The sequence below is a fragment of the Charadrius vociferus genome, unplaced genomic scaffold (genome assembly GCF_000708025.1).
Source record: "Charadrius vociferus isolate BGI_N301 unplaced genomic scaffold, ASM70802v2 scaffold188, whole genome shotgun sequence".
NCBI classification, from domain to species: domain Eukaryota; kingdom Metazoa; phylum Chordata; class Aves; order Charadriiformes; family Charadriidae; genus Charadrius; species Charadrius vociferus.
In genome coordinates, this window is record NW_009649706.1 from 742,257 (window position 1) to 766,984 (window position 24,728).

Below are 24,728 nucleotides of genomic sequence, written 5' to 3' on the forward strand. Positions count from 1 at the left end.
AATTTTAACATCATCTTGGTATTTGAGAATCGTTCTGGTGTGTTGCAGGCCGGTATTGAAGTGGCCTGCATTTAATGTATTTGTAAGGGTCTTGTGAAGTTTCTAATGCAATGTCCTCTATTCATTGTGCTATTAGGCATTTTTTACCTCTGCTAACCTGTTCTTCCACAGGGATTTGCTTTGCTGAGAGAAAAGCTTGTGTGACCTTACCTTTAGCCTGGGCAGAACAAAAGGCCTTCTGATAAACAGTCTTGTAATGAGGAAATACTACCTTCCTTTCTTCTCTTATTCATTGAAGGGGGGTGCTTTTGAGAAAATGAACTGAATGAGACTGGAAAATTTGAGTGTGTGTAACTGTAGACTTTGACAGAGTCAAAAGATATTTTATAGTGGTACAGAATGTGTAGGCTGCATTTTGATTTCACTGTGAGGGCTCTGTAACCACCGCAAATGTTCTCCAGTATATTTCTCTTAATGGATTTTGAGCAGGCTGTGTTCTGTGTTGTTTGCAACTTTCTTAAAATTCAGCAACAAGCTTGCCTTCTTGTTGGAGTTGTCACAACTATTTCTGATCTCTTGGAACTGTAGTGGTACAGCTTAAGTTTTGGATACCTGCCCATTATTTGATTTTTATCATCATGTATTGAGCTAATTAAGTATATTGCAGTAGCAGAATTTGGTACAATTTTTTTTTTTCTCGGGGAAAATGACTGAGTCACTCTCCCTGCTTTTAGAAATCACGGTATTTGCTACTTTTCATACTGGTTATTTCCTTAGTCTGAAGTACCATAGAAACATAGAATGGTTTGGGTTGGAACGGACCTTCAAGATCATCTAGTTCCAACCCCCCTGCCATGGGCAGGGACACCTTTCACCAGACTAGGTTGATCAAAGCCCCATCTGATCTGGCCTTGAACACTTCCAGGAATGAGGCCTCCACAACTTCTCTGGGCAACCTGTTCCAGTGTCTCACCACCAGCACAGTAAAGAGTTTCTTCCTAATATCTAATCTAAATCTACCCTCTTCCAGTTTGAAGCCATTACCCCTTGTCCTATCACTACACACCCTTGTAAAAAGTCCCTCTCCAGCTTTCCTGTAGGCCCCCTGCTGCTATAAGGTCTCCCCAGAGCCTTCTCTTCTCCAAGCTGAACAACCCCAACTCCCTCAGCCTGTCTTCACAGGAGAGGTGCTCCAGCCCTCTGACCGTCTTCATGGCCCTCCTCTGCACCCACTCCAACAGGTCCGTGTCCTTCTTATGTTGGGGGCTCCAGAGCTGGACGCAATATTCCAGGAGGGGGTCTCACCAGAGCAGGGTAGAGGGGCAAAATCACCTCCCTCGACCTGCTGGCCATGGTTCTTTTGATGCAGCCCAGGATACGGTTGTCTTTCTGGGCTACAAGTGCACATTTCTGGCTCATGTTGAGCCTCTCATCAACCAACACCCCCAAGTCCTTCTCCTCAGGGCAGTCCTCAACCCATTCTCAGCTCAGCCTGTATTTGTGCTTGGGATTGCCCTGACCCAGGTGCAGGACCTTGCATGTGGCCTTGATGAACTCCATGAGGTTCACACAGGCCCGCCTCTCCAGCCCGTCCAGGTCCCTCTGGATTGCATCCCTTCCCTCCAGTGTGTCGACGGCTACACACAGCTTGATGTTGTCGGCAAACCTGCTGACAAGGCACTCAATCCTACTGTCCGTGTTACTGACAAAGATGTTGAACAGCACTGGTCCCAGTACCGATCCCTGGGGAACGCTGTTTGTCACTGTTTTCCACTTAGATATCGAGCCATTGACTGCAACCCTTTGAGTGCAGGCATCCAGCCAGTTTCTTTACCACGGAGTGGTCCATCCATCAAATCCATGTCTCTCCAATTTAGAGCCAATGATGTTGTGCAGGACAGTGTCAAATGCTTTGCATAAGTCCTGGTAGATAATGTCTGTTGCTCTTCCCTATCCCCCAACACTGTAACCGCGTCATAGAAGGCCATCAAATTTGTCAGGCATGACTTGCCCTTGGTAAGGCCATGTTGGCTGTCACTGGTCACCTCCTTATTTTCTATTTGTCTTAGCATAGTTTCCAGGAGGATCTGCTGCATGATCTTGCCAGGCACAGAGGTGAGACTGACCAGCCTATAGTTCCCTGTCTTCCTTTTTTTCTTTTTTGAAAATGGAGGTTCTGTTTCCCCTTTTCCAGTCAGTGGGAACGTCACCAGACTGCCATGACTTTTCAAATATAATGGAAAGTCGCTTAGCATCTTCATCCACCAATTCCCTCCTGACCCATGGATGGATTTCATCAGGTCCCATGGACTTGTGTACCTTCAGGTTCCTTAGATGGTGGTGTACTTGATCTTCTCCTACAGTGGGTGGTTCTTCATTCTTCCAGTCCCTGCCTTTGTCTTCTGCAACTTGGGTGGTGTGGGTAGTACCCTTGCTGGTGAAGGCTGAGGCAAAAAAATCATTGAGTACCTCAGCCTTCTCCATATCCCTGGTTACCAGATCTGCTGTTTCCTTTCAGAGTGGGCCCACATTTTCCCTAGTCTTCCTTTTATCACTGATGTAGAAGAAGTTTTTCTTGTTGCCCAGGATGCTTGATGTCCCTGGCCAGCTTTAATTCTATCTGGGCTTTACCTTTCCTAACCTGGTCCCTGGTTGCTCGGACAGTTTCTTCTTTGTTGGGATGCATTGCTCCTGAGCTTGGAGAAGGTGATCCTTCAATACTAACCAGCTTCCTTGGGCCCCTCTTCCCTCCGGAGATTTATCCCATGGAACCCTACCAAGCAGATGTCTGAGGAGGCCTGAGTCTGCTCTCCTGAAGTCCAGGGTAGTGAGCTTGCTGCACACCCTCCTCGCTGAGCTCTAGGGATCCTGAGCTCTAACATTTGATGATCACTGCAGCCAAGGCTACCCTTGAGTTTCACATTCCCCACCAGCCCCTCCTTGTTGGTAAGGAAAAGGTCCAGCATAGCACCTCTCCTCATTGGCTCCTCTGTCACTTGAAGAAGGAACATTCCAGGAACTTCCTCAATTGCTTATGCCCCTCTGTGTTGTCCCTCCAACAGATGCTGGGGTGGTTAAAGTCCCCCATGAGGACCATGGCCTGTGAACGTGATCCCATTCCTATCTGTCTATAGAGGTCCTCATCCACTTGGTCTTCCTGGCTGGGTGGCCTGTAGTAGACCCCCACTGTAACATCACCCGTCCCTGCCCTCCCTTTAATCCTGACCCTTAAGCTCTTGGTTGGCTCTTCATCCATCCCCAGGTAGACCTCCATGCACTCCAGCTGTTCGTTGTCTTAGAGGGCAACACGCCCTGCTGGTCTTCTCTGCCTGTCCTTCCTAAAGCCCCTGTATCCCTCAATTCCAAGACTCCAGTCATGAGATCCATCCCACCGTGTCTTTGTGATGCTGATGAGATCATAGGCCTGGAGGGGTGTGCACATCTCTAACTTGACTTGTTTGTTCCCCATGCTATGTGCAATTGCATAGAGGCATTTAAGGTGGGTCCCTGTTGAAGATGTCTAACTGGAGTGGCTGCAAATCCTTCGTGCTGCTGTCCAGCTGGCTTCCTTTGAGGTGTTTTATCTGCATTTCCCCATTGGCTCCTCTTGCCTTAGGAGCCCCTGGCTCGTCTCCGTAAGACTTTGAGTGTGCTGCAGTGTACCCAGCACATCTGAGAGCAGCAGGCTGAGGGCCCTTGCTAGCGACCCATCGCTCGAACCTTGGAGCATTGTCCCTTGCTTGTCATGAGCAAACCTGATAATACCCCCCCTCCCCCATTGAGTCTAGCTTAAAGCTCCATCAAAGAGCCTCGGTAGCTCATGAGCAAAGACCTTCTTCCCTCTTTGAGGAAGATGAACCCTTACCCACACCAGCTAGCCTGCTGCTGTGTAGGCCATCACTTTCAATCTCTTTTTCCACAGTATGTTCCAGTATATTTCTATTATTATGCTGCTCAAAACTGAGATTTCTTGAAGCTCATAAGCTGTAAATTCCAAGTTATGATTGTTAGCATTATGTTAGGCACTAAATTTGACAAAGTAGTTGGAATTGTGGGCTAGTTTCTTTTAACTGTCTTTTAGTCAGTGAAGCCAAATGTGTATGATAAAACTATACCTACCAAGTACTACTTTTTAAAACTTACTTAATAACATTATTTGTAATTCCAAGAGAGTGTAAAGAATTCTGTGCCTGTTGGTGGGAAGAAAAAAGAAAGAACCATAAATTTGAATAAAATTTGATCTCAGGGCATCTTAGCAGAGTTGATCAGCACGAGTGTACATTACAGCTTTGCTGCATAAGTGCTGCTTAACCTTATATCTGAGAAATTGGTGCTAGAAAAGAATATAACAATTATAGTGCGATCATCTTAAAATTGTTCTGGAATTGTAGGGTGGTTAATGGACATAAATGTAAGACTCATCAGAGAGAAGAAATTAAATCTGACATTACAGAGAAGGCTATATATTACAGAAAATTATTGAGATTTCATCTTTTTTTTCTCAAGTCATTAAAAATATTTAGATGGTTAATTGCCTGAAAGTGTGTGTGGTTTTTTTTGTTTGCTTTTAAATTGAGTAGTGAGTGTGTTGCTCCAAGAATGAAACTGCTTCTGTGAATGACAAATGAACATTTTTGTGAGAGGTGTACAACAACTTGTGCAAACAAATTAAAGAGATAACAGAAAGCACTTTTGCCAGTTAAATATCCTGTGGCTAACCTTCTGTCCACTAAGCAATGTTTTTATATCATTTATCTAGTCATTTTTGTTATTTTTTTTCCCTATATTTTTCTTGGGTGACCTCTTACTTCTTTCATACAATTTGCAGGCTTTTCCAGAAAAACAGTTACAAGTCAGTTTGGAGAATAATCAAGTTGTGTTCTTGGTTAATGTATTAGTTGAGGACAGACATTTACACCTTGGATAATCCTAGGTAATCTATCAGTCTGTGGATCTCTCTTGTGTTCTTCAGGCATAAAATTCATTTTATGCATAAATGAATCAAAACTTTTTTTTTCGGAATCAGTAATAATGCCATCATTAAGGGGACTTTTTTCATCACAAAGAAATAGCGTTGTATCTTCTCCAGTATGAAGTTGCTGTACAAGATAATTGGTAAAATATACTTTTCTTTTTTTTTTTTAATACTGTTCGCTCCACTTTAATTTCTGTCCATATTTCTCAGGTAGTTCTCCTGTGTAACAAAATAGGATTACGTACTTTTTCCTTGTACCAGGAAAAAAGACATCGTTTTTAAATGGCTTTATATTTGGATTTTCTTATGAATTTTACCAATGTTTATAGTGCAAATGAAAATGATTTTGGAGAATCCTTTTTTTACGCAGTGTTGTTATCACAAACTACTTTTTTCTTATATCAGACTCAGGCTAATTCATCCTGCACTAGTTTATAGAATTCATCTTTTCCTCCTATATGTTTTAAGAGAGGGCTGTGATGAAACTGTATATCTATTTACTCTTAGAGTTGAAAACAAGGAGCCAGCACTCCTTGTTTCAGCTTCTTGTTTACTCAGTATTTTTCCTGTGGAATTGTTAGAGGTAGTGAACTCCTTTATGCCTCAGTTCTGTTTTTTTGAAAATTAAGAGAAATTTTTCAAACCATTACCTTTTTAATAATTTCTTTTTTAGCAGTAGCCTGCCATTCTTTGTGAAATCTCTGAAATCACTTGAGAGTAAATGACATACAGTACAGTAAACTGTTGATGGTAAACAAACTGATGTGTTGGTAACAGTGAAAAATATACTCTACACCAGAAAGCAAAATAAATAAATAAGTTGAACTCCACAGAAGGGGATTACTTTAAAATGTTATGTCCTTGATACAGTAGAACTACATACTATTCAGGACTGCTGAACGTATAGATTGCAGTTACTCATAGTACATCTTATTGGTGATTCCTGCTAATGGTCTGACACAAACACTGAAAAGACTAAAGATAAATAATAATAATGTTTTTCACAATAATAAAGATAATAAAGACTTTCTCATCTTTGCTGATTAGCAAGTAAATTTTTCCTGTTCGTCAACCTAGTTCTGCTGATGTTTGTGCTGTAACTTTGTGGGAATTCTGTGATGTTGTACTGTAATACAGTCGAAAGTATTCCTCTTGGCTCCAACAAAAGATGCATGTTCATCTTGGAGCAAGTCATACGTCTGTACTTAAGTAGAAGTGGGATTGAGAGCAACTATTCAGAGAAAGTAGTAGGTGGTTAGATGGCTGTCACTATATTCCTTCCAATTTTCAATCTGATGTTTTCAGGAGCTTCTTCCTTTCGTTAACTACTATGCCCTTCTTTGTTTTGTTGTTTGTAGGAATTGTGTTTTCAGTTTTTGAGAGTGTTAACCTGCTTTCTAGAATGGAGTCTGAAAGGGTGTCAAGAAGGACTAAACTAACTACATTCTGGAAACTTCTCCCCTCTTTCTGCTTCTCATCTCCCATTGTCCTTGTAGCATAGTGTTTTCTTACTGTAGTATAATTAGATTGAAGGGAAAAGAACCTGATATTTTAATTTTTGAGAAGGAAAGATTGGGTAGCTGATTTGAACTGTAGCTGAGGTGTTTACATCCTGGTTAGAGGGTCAGATACCAGCGTTTAGTAAAACTGAAACCTCATATTTAATTTTTTGCTTTTCCTTTCATTCATCTATTGCCATGTTCTGAACTGGATTATATAATTATTTAACAGACTAAGCAGGGTTTGTGGAGTATTACACAAGTAATTGTGAAAGTTGAAACATGGAAAGCAATCTTTGTTCACAGGAATCAAGAAGAATATAAAGAAGCAAAAAAACCTCTGCCTAGTTTCAGTTGTACCAGATATCTCTAAAAGCAGCCATACTTTCTAGCCTTTTCTAGACAGAAAGGGGTGTTTACTTACTGGTCTGGAAGTGCCAGGTAAACCTAGTCCTTATGGAAATCTTTTAAACTTATGTACTCCAGTTGATTTTCACGTGTGCAGGGGTTGCAGAATGAATGATAATGTAAAAAATAAAATATTTCTGGAAAAGGTAAGAAAAGTATGCCTCAATTTACAGGTCCAAATTTATTTTGAATTATTTCACTTCGTGAGAAACAAACAAACCTCAAACACCTGCAACCCCACCTCCTGAAAATCAGTTGAAAAACTTAGGAGGTGCATTTGGTTTCTATACAAATCTTTCAGAATCTAGCAAAGACACGATAGAAAATTCTAAAACATATTTAAACAGTATTATGTATTGTAAAATATTGCAAAAATTTCCTACTTGTTTTAATTAAAAGATACCCAATTTTGCTTACCTTGCCTTATTAGGGTTCTTCCCAAGCAGTTCTCAGGGATGTGATGCTTTTCTTCGCCACAAGATGACTCTGATATCTCCATCAATATTGAAAAAATATGGAATTCCTTTTGACAAGGTACATTAGTGTTTATTTTTAAACGGTGCATTCATGCATTGAATTAGATTGTGTTTACTATAATGGTTGTTTATAATAAAGTTGAGGCAAAATTATTATTTTTATTTTTTTTTAGGCACTGACTCCATGAAAAGATGAAAACAAATGCTTGTAGTATTAGGGCTTTTGCATGGTTTAGCTTGGAATTTTCTAGCAGAAAAATCTTGTAGCCATCATAATCTTTATCCTAAAAGTTTCTGTGATTTTTTTATGACATTACCAATATTTTTAATTTCTATTTTATTTCCATGCAAGCTTGCATGTGATTTTCTGTTGACTGAAACATTTACTAACTAGTTGTATTAATGTATGTTGTATACCTACTATTTTAAAGTTAAAGTTTCATATCTCTATTATCTGTATATTGTATTTTCTGATGCAATGAAATGTAACTTTATCAGTATTACGATCTAAAGTTTCAGGTGGTATAAAACCAAAAGAAGTGTTTTTTAATTTAAAATGTATTTTAAAAGCTGTAACATATTAAAAAAAAGAATGAATGATTATTTTTTGCTGCTCGGTAGTGGCAGACTGGACACGATAAGAACGTTATATTAACAGAAAGTGGGACAAATAACTGGCTTTGTGGATGTATTTAATACATAGCTGCTTTCAAAAACATCTGACGTATTCAGTTGCTTCTCCTTTCCTACAAAATTTTCTAGCTTTTTGTTTTTCACTTTGAACTTCCTATAGATACCAGTTGTTAAAAATATTTCTATTACATTGCTTTTTCTTTAAGTGTGTGTTCTATATCCTGAATGCTTTGCAAATTCTAAATTTCTAAATTCAAGAGCTTAGTCGGCCTACTCAGAAGAGCAGAGCTTTATTCAGAAGGTCCCCTGCTTGAACATCTGTTTATCTTCTCCTGAGTTTTTTAAAAGCCTTTTGATCATTAGTGGGTTATGAATCTTGGTTTCCCACTGTGCAGACTGTTTTAAGGTGTTCAGAAGAACCAGGCAATTTATACTTTTTCTCACTGTATTGCCGCTGCGATATAGTCCTGTAAATTGTCCTTGCTACACTCCTTGTTTTTTATTGTGATTTCTGTTTTAGTGTATATTGCGTTTATTTTATTCACATAGTGTGGACTTGTGTATACAAACTTAGTTTATCGTGTTCCCCAGCCTAAAATATAGGATAATGCTGTGCTTTCTATCTGTTTTAGTTGATATTTTTGTAGCAATATGAAGCATAGCCCATAGAAATAATATTTAAGTGAATGTTTTAATGTATAGTATTGTGGTTTAACCCTGGCAGGCAGCTGAACCCCACACAGATGTTTGCTCGCTCCCTGCCGTGTGACGGCAGAGAGAATTGGAAGGGTAAAAGTGAGAAAACGTGTGGGTTGAGATAAAGACAGTTTAATAGTAAAGTAAAAGCCGTGCATGCAAGCAAAGCAAAACAAGGAATTAATTCACTGCTTCCCATGGGCGGGCAGGTGTTCAGCCATCCCTAGGAAAGCAGGGCTCCATCATGTGTAATGGTTACTTGGGAAGACAAACGCCATCAGTCTGAATGTCCCCCTCCTTGCTTCCTTGTTCCCCCAGTTTTATATGCTGAGCACAACATCAAACAGTATGGGTTATCCCTTTGGTCAGGTGGGGTCAGCTGTCCTGGCCATGTCCCCTCCCAGCTTCTTGTCCCTTTCTAGCCTACTCACTGGCAGGGCAGTGTGAGAAGCAGAAAAGGTCTTGACGCTGTGCAAATACTGCTCAGCAAGAACTAAAACATGCTTGTGTTATCAACACTGTTTGCAACACAAATCCAAAACATAGCCCCATAAAGCTGCTATGAAGAATAATTCTACACCAGCTAAAACAGCACAAGCATGTTGCAAAATATAACATTACACCATACAATATATTTGAAGTGAATGAATACAAAATCCTATAATCTCAGAATTTATAGGATGATATTATGACATACTGTACTTTGTAGTCGAAGTACTGCCATCTGATGTGAATCCATTATTGAAGAAGGAAATATAATTGGACAGTATGTCTTTAAAGAAATTTTACAACAGAACTTTATCAACAGTTCAACATGTTCTCAGTCCCTTCTGAAAATAGTATCTTGCAGCAAAATGAAAATCATGCAAGCATCGACACACCAGTCATCAATGTCTACACTTCAATGATCAGTGTCTACAATAATTATCAATAGCTCTACTGCTAGTAAAACAGCACTAACTCGTACTGCCAATTATATGGTATGCTTTTATTAAAACTGAATGGAAGCAAATTTTAGAAGGTTCCTTGATAAGAACAGCCTTTTGAGAAATACAGCATTACTGGTAAGACAAAGGAAATGAGTGAGGTAGACGTTTAGGTGGGATGCAGCCACTGATTTGTTGTATGCCTTTTGGAATATTACTTCACTTTTCATGCTTAAATCAACCTATGTATAAAATTGAAAAAATGCAGGCATTTAGAATGATACTGCCTGCTGTGGAAAGCGAGATTTTTTTTGAATAAATTATATTCATATAAGAAATAGTTTGTTTTCTGAATGATATATTATAATATGGAAATATAGTTGCTGAGTTCAGTTTTTGTAATGTATGGGTAAGTACTGATTCCTTTCATAGCCTTGTGCTTTATCATGAAGTGTCAGCTGAAACCTTCCAAACTGGAAGGGTTTATAACTAGATTTATAGTTTTGGATTTACAGAATATTACTCTGTGAACAGTATAATTTTCAGTGGTTGGTGTTTAAAGTAGCATATTGCAGAATGCCAGCATATTTGTTTTCAGCACCATACATTGAGGTGGGTAAGGGAGTTGATGTTCTTATTTCAGTGCCTTGATTATTCCTGTATTCTAATTAAAAAAAAAAAAAAGTGCTAGAAATAGTTAAATATTTAAGTTTGGTTCTGTCACCTAGTCTTGGGAGGAAGCAGACTGTACCCAACTGTAATTGTAATTAATGGGATTCAGTGAGAAAGTGAATAGAGAGAACCAGGCTGTGATCTCTCATGTCTCAAAGTGATAGAAGTGGAAATGTGCTGCATGCTGATAAGTCAGCCTACGCCTACCAGGTGGCAGCTGAACTGCTGCTTGTTGCAATAGAACACCTGCTAAACTGTCAGCAGTGGGAGGGTGTATTGAGATAAATTTTGCAATTGTTAGCATTGAGAATAATCTTTCTTAAACACTCCCACAGCGATTGTTGGAGTGCTACAGTAGTGGTTATAATATATGCACCTGTATGTGTGATTGCATGTATACACTAAATATGAACCCACAAAAAATTAACCTTGCAAAGTGCAAATGCAAAATGGAAGATCCAATTTCACTCTTTAGCTTTGTTAGCTAAGTAGATTTTTCTTGTTTTCCTCTCTTTCCTTCATCCTATAATACAATCAGAAACATAAGGCTTGAAGTGCTATCCCTATGTGTTTATTCTTGCATTGTGGAAAAAAAAAAAAGCAAGCAAAGAATTCATAAAACTGTAAGATGAAAATTTTAAGGGAGGAGAAAGGGGGGTTTCGAAAAGCGGAAATTGAATGTAAGACAGCTATGCCAGCAAAAAAGCTGAGATTTAAGACATGGCATGTTAATAAGAAAAGTATTTGGAGTTGTGACTTTTAATTTTGGTGATTGTTTAAAATTTAACTCTCCCTTTTTGCAATTTCAAATCATAAACTTATTTCCCTAAAGGGTCATATTTGTCCTTCCAGTTTTTCTTATGTATTGCTTATGCAAAGCATTGTCACACAATGAAAACAGCCTATTTAATCTTTGTGAAGGCTCCTTATTTTCCTGTAATCAGCCAATGCATCTTGTTGAACAGTCGTCAGTCATTGAGGAGATTATTTGCTTCATTTAAATGGATCTGTTGTCTTTTTAGTGAGCCTGCCATCTGATGTGTGTTTCGTGTGAAAAGGCTTATCAAACAGACTATGGGGAATCTCTTTTAATTCTTTACTTCTGAATATTCTAATTTATTGATTAACTCTTATCTGATAGTACAGAAGACAGAGTGCCATTTCTAGTCTCTGACTAGCCTGTCCTTGATACACTCTTTTGGTGGTTTGAGTTTAAGAGATTAAATCTGTCTCTGAGTGGAGAGAATATGAGTGACTGACAGGAAGTGTTGTCTCTCCTTTTCTTCGTGTCCAGAGGACAGCAGCAGTCCATCCAAGTATAGGAAGATGAGACTTCTCTCTTGAAAGAGAATATTCTGACCAGTGATCTGTTTACCTTACCCCACTTTTTTAGTAATTCACTCTAGAATTCTTTTATATCTGGTATCTATTTTTGATAACTACTAGGAACTTGGTTTCTTTTTGGCTATACAAAAGATAATTACTATGGCAGTGTTGTTTTAGTTGTTGTTTTTTTCTTTTTTTTTTTCTGCTTTCTATAATTTCCTGTTGAGTCAGTGGCCTCAGCTCACTTTCCTTTCAGTTGCTTTTCATTGTACTTGTAGAGAACAGAGCAGTCCTTGCTTATTCTTTAAAGCAATGTCAGAGCTTAACTGCAGTCAAGCCTTTCCTCTTTGAGAATCTCCTTCCAGGCCCCTTCTCCTTTAGGTATTTGGAATTCTGGTTGTCAGTTGTACTAGAGTTCTTCTGCTCTCTTAAATTGTGCTTAAAGAGAAAGAGGGGAAGGACAGGAGCAGATTAAATTTTTTTTTACTGTAATGTCTAAATTGGTGTTTTAATGGCTTTACATTGAGACATTCTGCATGGCATTTCCAATGCACGAGTCCCCTTGGTGTTAGTAGCTGTAAGGCTGAAGAATTGGTGCAGGGTAATTGTCATTAATTCTTCTCCCTCCATTCCTATCCAAAATGATTTAAAGATACTATCTGAGAGGATCTAAATGTATCCAGTGTGTTCATTTGGGATGAACATTGTTTTCTTTAACTGCTAAGGCTCATTAACGTAGAGTTTCTCCTACTTTATGCTTAATCATCAGTAGTAAGTAACTTAAAAGGCAAATCAGGCCCTTAGTCATGTGTCTTCAAACCATAGTTTTTGAGATGGGTAAGTATGAGAGAGAACAGTGAGAACAAGATCTCTTTCCAGTCTTTCCAGGAAACATCCTGGTGCCATTCTAGAGAGACACCTTCAGGGTGTTGGACAGAATAATTTCTTCAACAGTTAATTTGTACTAGTATTAAGGGATCATTGTGAGTGTTTGGTCCAGCCTGTCTCTGCTTCCTCTCAGTCAGACAGATTGATAGATTCTTTGCACTGTCTTTTGTAGCTCTCTATACTTCCAGGTTTTATTAACAGTGAACCTGTGCTCCAAGATTAGCTTTTTGGAAAGTACTTTCTGAATTTGTAAAGTAATACATGTAGCTATGTATTTTATAGTAAACAGCATTGTCTCAAGTATGCTATTTCTGTTTGCATTAAAAGGCAACTGTGTGCAAGGAGAAAAAAAATTATTTCTTTCTAGGTAGTTGCAAAGGCAAATATTGTTTTCATTGCTTCAGGAGCAGAACTGGTTTTGTAACGTGGTTCACTTAGAGTTTTTGTTTTTATTTATGCTATAGGTTACACAAGAGGCAGGAGAATTTATCATTACTTTCCCATATGGATACCATGCAGGATTTAACCATGGTTTTAACTGTGCAGAGTCAACAAACTTTGCCACCATCCGATGGATTGATTATGGAAAAGCAGCAAAGTTGGTAAGTCATACTGCAGAAAATTGATTTGTATGGAAGTCTTTCCTGTGCTTATTTCTTTGTGAGAATCTATGGAAGCTGATGAGAAAGGGAGAACTATTAGATCAGGCAATACCTTATACTGCCATTGAAGTTTTATTTATAGTTGTTCTTTTTCTAGTGGGTATTATACTTCCAGAAATGTGTACTCCTCTTAGTAGTGAGTTTTGTTTGCAGCTTAATCTGTATATCGTTCTTCAAAACCATTTCTGTTTATGGATATTTTTAAGTTCAAGCTACATATACTGAGGTTAGTATATGTGAAGACAACTGACTTCTGCTCTTAAACCTCCTCTAAGCTCTACTGTTTGTGAAAGCACTTTAGTTACACTAGGAATTTTGATACCTGGAAAGGACTGTAAGTAATAAACTTCAAACGAAGTTTGAAGAAAAAAGTTCAACTGCTCTCATCTTTAGTGTTGTGAGATATCTTGTAGTACAAAATAATAAAGGAACTGTGAACTCAGAGTAGATATTTTCAGGTTTTAAAATGAGGTCTGTTTTACATAAGGTATTTTAGACTGAAATTTTGTTATAAGGCATATATTTTTTGCTTATTTTCACGTACGGCGTATGAGTAAATATACAAAATCAAGACAGTGCAATTTGTTCAGCAAAAGTTTGTTGCTCTTTTTCAGTATTCTGTGATTTTTCTCAGAGTCATGGTTTATATAAGCTTTGGTTACTATGCTTCCCAAAATGTTTCAAGTCAGAGGCATTATATGCATTGACTTGTTTGTTGTTGAAAAAAACGTTTTCAATAGGGATTTGCTTAATATATTAGCTAAGAAGATGTTGTGGAATGAAATGCAAAATCAGTTGTGCAGGTTTAAAAGTTAAGTAATAATAGTCAACTCTCATTAAACACTTGGGATTGGAAGACTGTCATGAGAAAGTTCTCAAGTAGAGGAACTTTACGATTCTAGGCACTATTGATTATTATAGTTAATGAGATTGGATAGGCTTTGAAAGGAAAAAGTTTCTTGGTATTTTTTTCCATGTGTTCTATATGCATACATTAACAGTAGTGAAAGTATTGAAAACATCAATATGCATCTAATATGTTCAGGCTGGTGTTTACCTTAAAAGGGAAAGTGATATTTTTAATAGCCAACAGATAAAGTGTTGACTGTACAGTTAATTTAAAAAAAAATATCTATGTATTTGATAATTTGGAATTTGTATAGATTGTACAGTGAAACAACTCTGAGAGGAATATGGGCCTGGACACATATGAGTTAATTGTGGCAGGTAAAACTGTCCTGGATTTTAAAAGGTAAGAATGTGTTGCAGCTCTAGACTTGATTCAGCTGAACTTCAAGAATGGGAAACTCTATCTTCAGATGTAGCAAAGCTGAGGTAGTGATACCTGCAGCTACATCCCTTTCAGTGTGCAGGCTTCATATTTCTTATGTTTTAAAAAAATTGTCTACCTTTGGTGTACAGCTGCACCAGTACAAACTATTAAATGTTTTATGCCTCCAGCGTGCCTCTCAGTTATTGTATCATACTGTAAACTTAATGTCATGTTTAGAATTCAGTGGAGTTAGGAGATAATTTTTTAAAGCTAACAAAATTTTATTCCTTTACACCACTCCAAAAGTGCTTCTGAAATTCTGATTTTTTTTTGCTAGGAAATCTTGGCATATACACTCTAAATACAGTTTTATTTAGTCAAAATTCTCTAGCATATGGATAAAATTTTCGTCTTAAGACACTGAATTCTGTGCTTTGGCTATTGCACATAGGAGCAGTGTTGTGCTTATATAGTATAAGAAATTAAAGTAGTTCTGTGGTGTCTGCAGTTGAATTTAAATGTCTGTAAGTTTCACAGTGGCAGCTGAAACCATAATGGCTAGTCTCCCTCTATAGAGAAACCTTAGATACCATTGTCAAATGTGAACTCTGGTTTCTTTGGCAAATGGTCAGAATGCTTAATATTACTTGCTTATTTTTTATTACTTATTACCACAAGAATGAGAATTAAAGTTTATTTTTCTTTTCTTTAAATGAAAAAGAACATCCTAGGAAGTTCTAATACGAGGGTTTTTTATGTTTTTTACTTGCAATATGTAAGAAGAGAAGAACTACTGGAAAGGTGGTAAAATAATTCTTCATAATACTTACGTAGAGTTGTTTATGCTGTACAAATAGGATAAACGAGTCAAACAGAGAAAGTATTACAACTGGTTATCTGTTCTTTGGTTGTAATTATATTACAATTTCAAAGCACACACAAGTTATGGAGTTACTGCAAATTGGGTACTCTGTTTCTTGATTATGTTGTTTCTCTAGAAAACCATGAGGATAGCTATGATTAGTTTTATCACAACCTCAGGAAACTTCCTGAAAATATTAATTAAAAAGGTGAGAAGTCTATCTGCCCAAAGAATACTGGTATTTCAGTAAGTTTTATTTGCAGCTCTGGTAATTTCATTTGGAAGGAAAAAAACCACCACGCAACCTTGCATTCCCACTTGTCGTTCTTCAGAGTACTGATGTTGTGTTTAACATACCTGTTTTCTTTCTGTATGTGCTATGTGCAAGAATTTTAACTGAAAAAAGTATTGTAGATCCCCTGGTTTCCCTGTATTGTACTGCAGAAATTGCCTGCATCAGCAAAATGCAGCAATATCTAGGTCAGTTCATTGCTGTATTCTCCTTAGAGAATATTGTATACTGATGACTGATTATTTGCCTTTCTACAGAATAGTTTCTAATTGCTTACAGCTGGATTTCTGTATTAGAAAAAGAAAAAATCCCAAAGTACAGTCAATATTCATTCTTCATTAATTTTGGATAAAAAAAAAAAAATAGGGCAAAGATTTCCATTAAAGTGGTACGAAGTATTTAGACTGTGTGATGATACTGCTTTCCTGCATGAAATCAGGTGGTGTTAAAGATTCTGTGAAAGTGATTGCAAATGTTAAATCGCAGATCACTTAGACCCTCAGTATTGGAAACTTTGGTAAAGCAAAGACTATGGATACAAATTCCAAAAGTTGTTTTCTGTTTTTAAAAATGCTAAACTCATGATCTTGGTTTCACTATGTGTACTTACGTATATGTACTTATGTATATATATGGACTTATGTACTACCTGTAGTAGTTGGGAGCAACCAGCTTGTTTTCTAGAGTTTGTGTAAGACTTCCACTCAGGGGACGACGCATCAAAAGTAATGCCAGGTTGAACCTCCAGTGTGCTGTTTGCTACAGCTTGGCTGTTTTTTTCCGCTGTTCTCTCACTTTTGGACAGAATTAAGTTGGACAGAATTACGCAGAGGCAGAAATGGCGGAATAACACCTATACTAGAAGTCCCCCAGCTCCAGGGGAGAATGAGTGTAGGTTTTGCTGTCTTTTTCCACTGGCAAGAACAGAAAGGAAGAGAAATGGGAGATACTGGTGAAAGGAACGAACCAGTCATGCTGTCCTGAAGATGCTTGGCAAATGGGCGTGGTGCAGAGGGGTGTTGTTGAAGTGCTAATATATGCTAATGGCAGGACTTAGGGAATTGAAAGTGGGTAGTGCTCAGCTCACAAGTACTTTGGTTGTTTGCCTTCTGTGAAGGCAAGAGGCACTCTAAGCTATATATATTCTTAATCATCTTCATCATCCTATAACTTCAATTTGTTGAATGCTATTTATTTTTTAAAAAAATTAAATGGTACACAATATGGGCAGATAGGGTATTTCTTCAGGCTTCTGTGAATTTTGTCACTTTCTGAATGGAACTACATTTATTTGAATAGGCTGGAAATGTGTGGCTTCATGAAGTGCATTTCAGGTTTCCTGACTCCAGTGCATTTTGTTACTGTTGGTAAAGCAGACGAGCCATTGGCATTTAGCTTGTAGACTTTGTAGGTATCTACTTTGATTTGTGCTGAGTAGATAACTTGGGTGCTAAATATGGCGTAATATTTAGAATTGCTGGGTATTAGGATTGCTGGATAGAAATATTTGCACGTAATTCTTTTATGTCTAATGAAATTAAAATCCTTCTGAAGCAATTGGATAAAAGACACTTCACTAGTGTGAGAAAAATCTTGTATTCCTGATGTTTATTAGCTACAGGGCACGACACTCTTTGCCCCCACCTCCAAACCTATGGATCATCTATGTTTATGAATTTTATACTTTTCTTGTAATTGTTATGTCTATGAATGCCAGTGTTGCCCTCATACAAGGCTCACAGTGCAACACTGCTCACTTACATGTGCCAAAACTGGGGTTCTCAGTCATGATTTTCACCTGTCCAAATTTTAACTCTGGTGGGATAGGACTAATGAACTTTATGTACTCTAATTTGATACTGAGAACTGGAAACAGATTTACATTCTGAATAAGATCCTGTGCTTTTATGTACAGGCAGGGTTTTTTTTTCTTTCATGGCATTCCTTTTTTTGCTTTGCTGCTATTTTGTAAAGGTTTGAAAAACTTAGATATTGGCATATCAGTTTCTGATTACAGGGAATCCCCCCTAAAAGCACATCTGTTGACCTCGTGTAGAGCTTCTGGGCTGCATAGTCCCACCTAAGCTTGATTGGAGAAGGTAGTTCACAAAACAGAGAATTGGGTTGAGATGGAGGTCCTGTGTAGGAAATATCCAGGAGATCGGTGATGTAAGCGGGATTGTTGGGGCTCTCTAATTCTTCTTTATGCGGTGGTGATTATTTTAGTTTCTCTCCTTCCATTTTCCTCCTGTTACTGTTTAAATCCCCACATTCCCATGTCTGTTGCTTTTCCAAGTCCTGTGTCAGGGTCTCTCAGAACTCAATGTCACCCCTTGCCCAAATTGATACCCGTACGTTCAAAAGCTTTCAGAGAAAGCACTGGCATTTCCAAATACTGCTGTCATTGCTCACTGTGTCTGTTCTGTGGCACTGCTTGGTGACTTTCACTCAGTATAAATATATGTAAATTTTAGTGCCTTCTATCAGGGATAGAGTCACACTAGGTGATTTTACTAGTCATTATAATGATTCCTTTGTATTGCAGCTCCTTTTAAGACGTGACTTGTTTTCAGATATTGCTGCTGGAAAGTTTTTTGTTTTGCTGATATATGGAACCTGAGGAGAGAAGTCTACCAACGTTTTCTACTTGAAGCTCGGGCTACTTAAGTATTATTACTGTTTTTCGTAAAGTTAAGTCAGTAATTACTCATGCATATTCTTCAGTGGTAACTGCTTAAAAACGTGTTTTCTGTGGATAGGTTAGATCAAAGTGCTGGCCTGCAGGTTGTATTTTTCCCTTTGGTGGGATGAAGTGCAGTTGTTTTGATGTTAGGTTTGATGGATTTGTTTGCCACTGCATTCATTAGCTTCACATCAAAAAACTGACAGGCTGTTAAATGAAACTTTGGCTTAGATTTTCAGCTTGACTGTTTAGAGACCTTTGTGAAGATATTTTGTTTTGGTGCTGCAGCAGCCTCGAGCAGTTATGACTGTTTCAAAGGGAAGAAAAGTTATTTAGTATCCTGTTTTGTTTGAGTAAAAGAGAGTCATTGTCTTGAGGACAGCCGTGTCCAGCTTGTGCTATCCAGACAATATATTTGTTATGAAATATATATTGAGAGACAATATATATGACTTAAATAACTTTATCAGAGAAGAAATTGCACTTATACACAAAAGCACTTTTCCACCTCTCATAATTTATTGGGGTAATAATTTTTTCATCGAGGATTGTATGTAGGTTGCTTTTGTACAGTAAAATATTAGCTGTCTGTTTAAAAACAAAAATAAAAATTCTATTCAGTTGTCCCATTATTTTTATTTTTTTTAAATGTGGGTGAATGATTTAAAGGCCTAGGCTTAATAAGTATCTTGCTACTCCTACAGCAGTGTTTAGTACTGAATCTCAGAAATAGCTGTGTGTATGAGCTCATGAGTGATTCTTTTATCACCTTAGTTTATTAGTTTGAATTAGGTACTGCTGTCAAGGAAACTTTTTTTAAACACTGCATGTTGATACATTTGGTACCAGTCTGCAGTGATAAGACATCATTCAAGATGTACAAATTCGTGCTTTTACTTGCTGGAATTCATAATTAGCCACCTTTATAACGTTGACTTGGCTGCTAATGAAACCTTACAAGGATTCAGGAAGGAGACATGCTTTCCATTTCAGGTCCTGATGTTCGTATACTACTTCAGAACAAATACTATGCATTCTGCAGTTTGATATTTCACTTCATAATTGTAGTGCCATGCTGTCCTCTCAGCTTTATAGTTGTCATGGAATGTTCTCCTTTATTTTTCCTTTATGTATATTTCTTTTCCCTTCAGCTGTTCCTTATGTTTTGTTTTTGTCCATCTTACTGCCATTATCTACTGCCCCTGTTTGATTCTTACATCACAAATTCAGCATTTCCTGAGAACAGCAGCTACTAAAATTTTCCACTTTAAAATCTATTGCTGTAATGGGAAGACTATCAGTCTCCCAGTGGGCAGTAACTTGGCACACTTCTATATTTCTGGTACTGTGACATCTTGAATTTAGAATTGTAACAGGTTTAGCAGTAGACAGGAATAATAATAATAGCAATATTTTTACCTGTAAATGTAACAGAGAATTATGTTCTATTGTTTTTTGTACTTTCCTGTTTTGGTAGAGCAAATGGTAGTAAGTTAATAATCTGAAACTTCATATGATTGTGTTTTTGTGTTTTCACAGTCTGTGCTACGCTATGTGCAAGTACTGTTGTTATCTATGAGTAGTGTATTCTGTGGTTCTGAAGTTCAGTGTGGATCCTCATGAATCTTCTCTGTCTGTATCTAGCCTAACTTTTTTTAGTGTGATGCTACAGTATGTGTTATGCATGCATGTTTCTGGCACAGGGGTCTCACGTAAGCTGTGCTGCTTTACTAAATAAAAATCAAACCGTTATTTTTTTTTAACTGTGGTTTTGAATAGGAAGTAAGGAGAGGAGAATTCCTTAAAATAAGTTTTTAAATGTTGGAGTATATTCTGGCAACTGTGAGTGAGTAGAAATGGTGGAATCTAATTTTCCTTTGATTTTTTTTTTGGTGATATTGTAGAAGTCGCATTTATCAAAGTAATAAATGTACCAAGTTGGCATACTTGTTGGATGTTTAGGAGTTTTTGTTTTATAGCAGATTTCACGAAACAATGAGGTGAATTTTTTCATAGAAAAAGTCAATAATTTACAATAAACTTGTCTTTTCAGGATATAATTTATATGAAATTTTGAGTAAATCAATACAGTTTATCTTTCCTTACTTTTCATCAGAATGCGGGTTATAATTATCCTTGATTTATTGAGGAAAAATTATTGTCACTAGGTACATTTGTCCATATATTAATGTCACAGCCTGTAAAGAGAGATTACTTTAATTCCAGTTTTTTTCAAGAAAGAAGAATTTGAACTAAGAAATTATTTTCTAAATTTGAGGTTCACAAAATAGAGTGTCTGGACTTGAATCAGCTGTTGAAACACAGGTGTCCAATACCGTTTAAGATATGTTAGATATTTTGCCTTGCTCTGTCTAGCCAGAATAGTACCAACCTCCATGAATCCAGTGTAATTTAGAACTCAGGCAGATGTCACAGATACCAGAAAGTGGTTCAGGTGTCACTGCATGCCCAGGCAATTGAAGTGAGTCCTCTGTCATTGTATTCTCTTACTTATACCATTTGCCTAAGTAAAACTCATCCTAAAATTTAACTGCATTCTTCTACTCGAAGAGGAAGGCAATTTCTGTAGCCTTGCTAGAATAATTTGGTATTTTGACACTGGGAGGCAACCTATGCCGATAAGCAAAAAGATTACTTAAAGTGTTAGTGTTCAGCTCCCTTAAAACCACTGCACCCCAACCTTTCTTCTAAACCAAGTGCTCCCCCAGCTAAATACTACTCTTATTTTTTCTTTTTCTCTTCCCGACCACCCCCCCACCCCCCAACCATTTTGACTCTGAGTTTGAACCTTCAGAGAGTTTGTATCTTCACAGTTGTAGCACGTAATTCTAATGTTAGGTAGTACTGATAGGCAATGTTCTCCAGTTGTACTAGTGCTGGAAGAGTGAAATATGCTTGTTTCATGGATTTTGTAGTAAATTGCTGCCACCAGAAGGAAGTGTCTAGCAGCCATTCTGCTGGTGTTCTTCCATGCAGTTTCTGTTGGTCTCTGACATTATCTGGAACACAAATGTTTCTGTTTTTTTGGGGGAGGGTTCCTTTATTTTCTTCTTCCTGTCTTCTATATATAGAGATAAAGCTTTGTGTGAAGAGGATTTGCCCTCAGTTAACTGATACATCTTCTACTGGGACCTTCTGCAGGATTCACCTCTAGTGCAGGTATAAATACACAATTCTAAATCCTTGACATAGTCTGAGCAGTATAGAAGGTTTGTATGAGTAACTACACCAGGGCAAATAAAGTGTAGGTGTTACTTTTAGTACAAATGAGCTTATGTAGCCTAGCATATATGTGAAACAGGAGCTGAATATGGGAAGGTGTCTGATCTGCAGGTTTGGTGTCCCCACTGTGCTTGCCACTTGAGTGAATAGGACCTGTTTGCATGCTACAAGTTAAAAAATCTTAAGGTTTGAAATTCTTGAAAAGGATCTTAAATGAACTGTATAGCTTGTACTGGTTTGATTTTAGATAAAACATATTGCTAGTCTTCACAAACAGGAGGTTATCGAAGTACATCTTGAAATAGTTTTCTGAAATGTTTTCTAGAAAAAAAAAAATTGAATTAAGACCTCAGTGCTAGTGTGGTTGTATTTAGTTCTTAAGTTTTGTCTTTCTGCCTGAAGCATTAGCCACTTTCAAGTTGTTGGGAGAGAAGGTAGAATCAGTCACCTTGAAGGTGACATCTTTCCCTGAGGTTATGTATATAATCACCTCTTAACTCAGTAACAATATTAAAACCAAACAGAAAGATGTATTAATGTTTTCGGTAAAGTGTGCTTCTGTGCACTTTAGTTGAGGTATGGCAATTTTATTTTGTTTCTTTTTCATGCCTTTTTTAAAATTTCTGTTTCCAATGAACCAAGAAAGAGACAGTAAAAACTTACTCAAAAAGGGGAAAGACACCAAGAAACCCAACAAAATCCTTCTCTATGCTCTCCCATCTTTATGTAGATGATGAGAGTGTTGATATACTTGGCCTAGTGTATCAGTCATTAATTTGTTAATCAGGATATAAGAATCTGTCTTAGAAACGAAGACTGGACAAGATTTTAGGGAAAATCAAGGTAGGTGGCATTTAGTATGTCTATTGAATGTCTTTGAAATAGACCGTGAGCTAATTCCTTGGCAAATGCGTTTGAAGTTTAAAAATAAGTCTAGTACTTTTTTCTGAAAAAGTACAGTTTTGCTGAAGAAATTCCACATATTTAGAAACTGCAGAGAGTGCTGCCACAGCCCATTTAATTAAGCAAGTCTTATATCTGTTCTCACTTCATCTTCAATTCCCTCTAATGTGCGACTATAGTTGCAAAGGAGTGATAAGAAAAGGACAAAGAAATAATGTGCTAGATTTGGCTGCGTGTAAGAGGAAGAGTGTTTTTAGTCAGTCTAAGTGGACAAAAGAATAAGGGGTGGCTCTCGAGGTTACTATATTTTGTACAAGTTTCATGCTGGGTAGAGAAAAGACACTGTTGTACACTTCATCGAGGCAAAGTCTAACCATTACTAGAATATCCACAAGAAAGTCAGTGAAACAAACGCGGATGCCTGACTTCGAGTCTGCACATCATAGAACTACCTACTGTTTCTGTGATTACAAAGCGAGTTGCTTGGAGGTGGTGGAATTATTAAAATGCTTTTTCCATGAAAGAAACTGTTAAATAGAGTAACAGCATTATGACAAATATCAGACTTTGGAAGAAATCTTGGGTGATTCTAAAAGTAAATGATTGGTTACATTTTTTGCAGTTGGGACATCAGGATAACAATAAACAATAACAAACAGTAAAAAAGTAAGAGTTGAAATGGCACACCCTGCATGGAATATAGCTGCGAAGAGATAATAAAAAAAAGATGAAAAATATCATGTGCTAGAGTTTGCAGGGAGTAAGAGGAAGAGCATTTTCATTTTTGCTTGATGTGATAGAGGCATTTACAGTCTGAGTTAACTTCGGTGCAACAACAGTTTAGCTGAAAGCTGGCACATTCAAGTAATTTCCTGAAAAAATTACACAGGATTTTATTTTTAGATTTTTATTCTAACTCTGTTAAATTGTAGTTTTGGCTAAATTTCATGTTTTTTTAAGATAGAGGAGCTGCTAGTAACAATAAGAGTATTAAGCTACTTGGTATGACTAAATCTATAAAATAGCAAGTATCTTCAGCTCATTTTCAAACATCGCTCTACTCAAGACAGAGACAGTTTTGTGGAAAAGATGCATGAGGACCTGTGAAATGGAGAGAGAAGAAACTGTGAAGAAAAAATGGACATAGGTTGCTGAGGCACTGAAAGTGTAGTCTTTCGGCAAAGCAGGTAATGGTGAATTCTGGACATGCCAGTTAGTTTTCCGATTGAATCATATACAATCCTGCAGGTTTGATATTTGCAGCTGGGGCTTAGGGACTCTGAGCACAGGTACTCTTACACGGCTTACCTTCCCATAATGCTCTTTCCAACAGCTGTTAAAAATTGTATGTGGTTTACTTGTCACTATTTAAAGTTTATAAATTGCTTCAAGAGCAATCTAAATGAATTCTTCTTTCTTTTCTGAATACTTTTCTTTTCAAAGTCATTGGTTTATTCATAATTGCTATCAAGCAGTTCTCTATCATCTTTTTTTAAAAAATGAAATGTGTTATGTTGGTTGGTGTAAAAGTGTTTCATGCGTATATAGGTAGAATAGTTATCAGCAATGCCTCATATATGACTCCATTGAATGGTGATAGTGTTTTGAAAACAGGATAGTTCCATAGTTTTTCTGTGCATGATCTCTAAATACTGAACATCTTGTAAAAGAAACAGTTTAGGGTATCTTCTAAAAGACAGTAGAGAGCAGTGGTGTCCTTTCAGGAAATGATTGTGTATTTGGATTTTTTTTCCCTCTCTGCTTACAAAGTCATCAGAAAGAGTCAGCATTGATCAGTAAATCTAAATAAAGAGGTGATGAATATCTGCAACTTACAGGATTTCAGTAAAGCATCTTTACTTATAATAATTGCGATATTAGCATATTTCTGCCCTCTCCCTCACATACTTTGTTTGGATTCCAAGAAAAACAGGGTCCATAAGAATATAAAAGATGGAACCTTATTAATAATATTTATCAGTTTCTATGGCCAAATCACTGAAAGGAAGAATCTATGAAAAGTTTTCTAGTTTTTACCACTATGTACTATAGATCTTTGGCCTCTGCAATGTAACACTGCCCCATGTGCTGCATGAGGGAAACAGACCTGCAGACTTCTAACGCATTAGAGCGTTGGCAGTGTAGCACATGCATATATAGAATCATAGAATCATAGAATTGTCTAGGTTGGAAGAGACCCTTGGGATCATTGAGTCCAACCATCTACCCTACACTACAAAGTTCTCCCCTACACCATATCCCCCAACACCACATCTAAATGTCTCTTAAACACATCCAGGGATGGTGACTC

General features: G+C 37.4%; 1 protein-coding gene across 1 annotated transcript in view; it reads left to right on the plus strand.

The window, feature by feature from the left end:
* The window catches only part of KDM4C (lysine (K)-specific demethylase 4C), a 273,932-nt gene that overhangs the window by 44,410 nt on the left and 204,794 nt on the right, over window positions 1-24,728 (plus strand). The window contains exons 6-7 of the mRNA XM_009890665.1: window positions 7,313-7,416; window positions 12,964-13,101. Of these exons, the coding sequence (XP_009888967.1) occupies window positions 7,313-7,416; window positions 12,964-13,101 (242 nt within the window). The remainder of the gene's footprint in view (window positions 1-7,312; window positions 7,417-12,963; window positions 13,102-24,728) is intronic.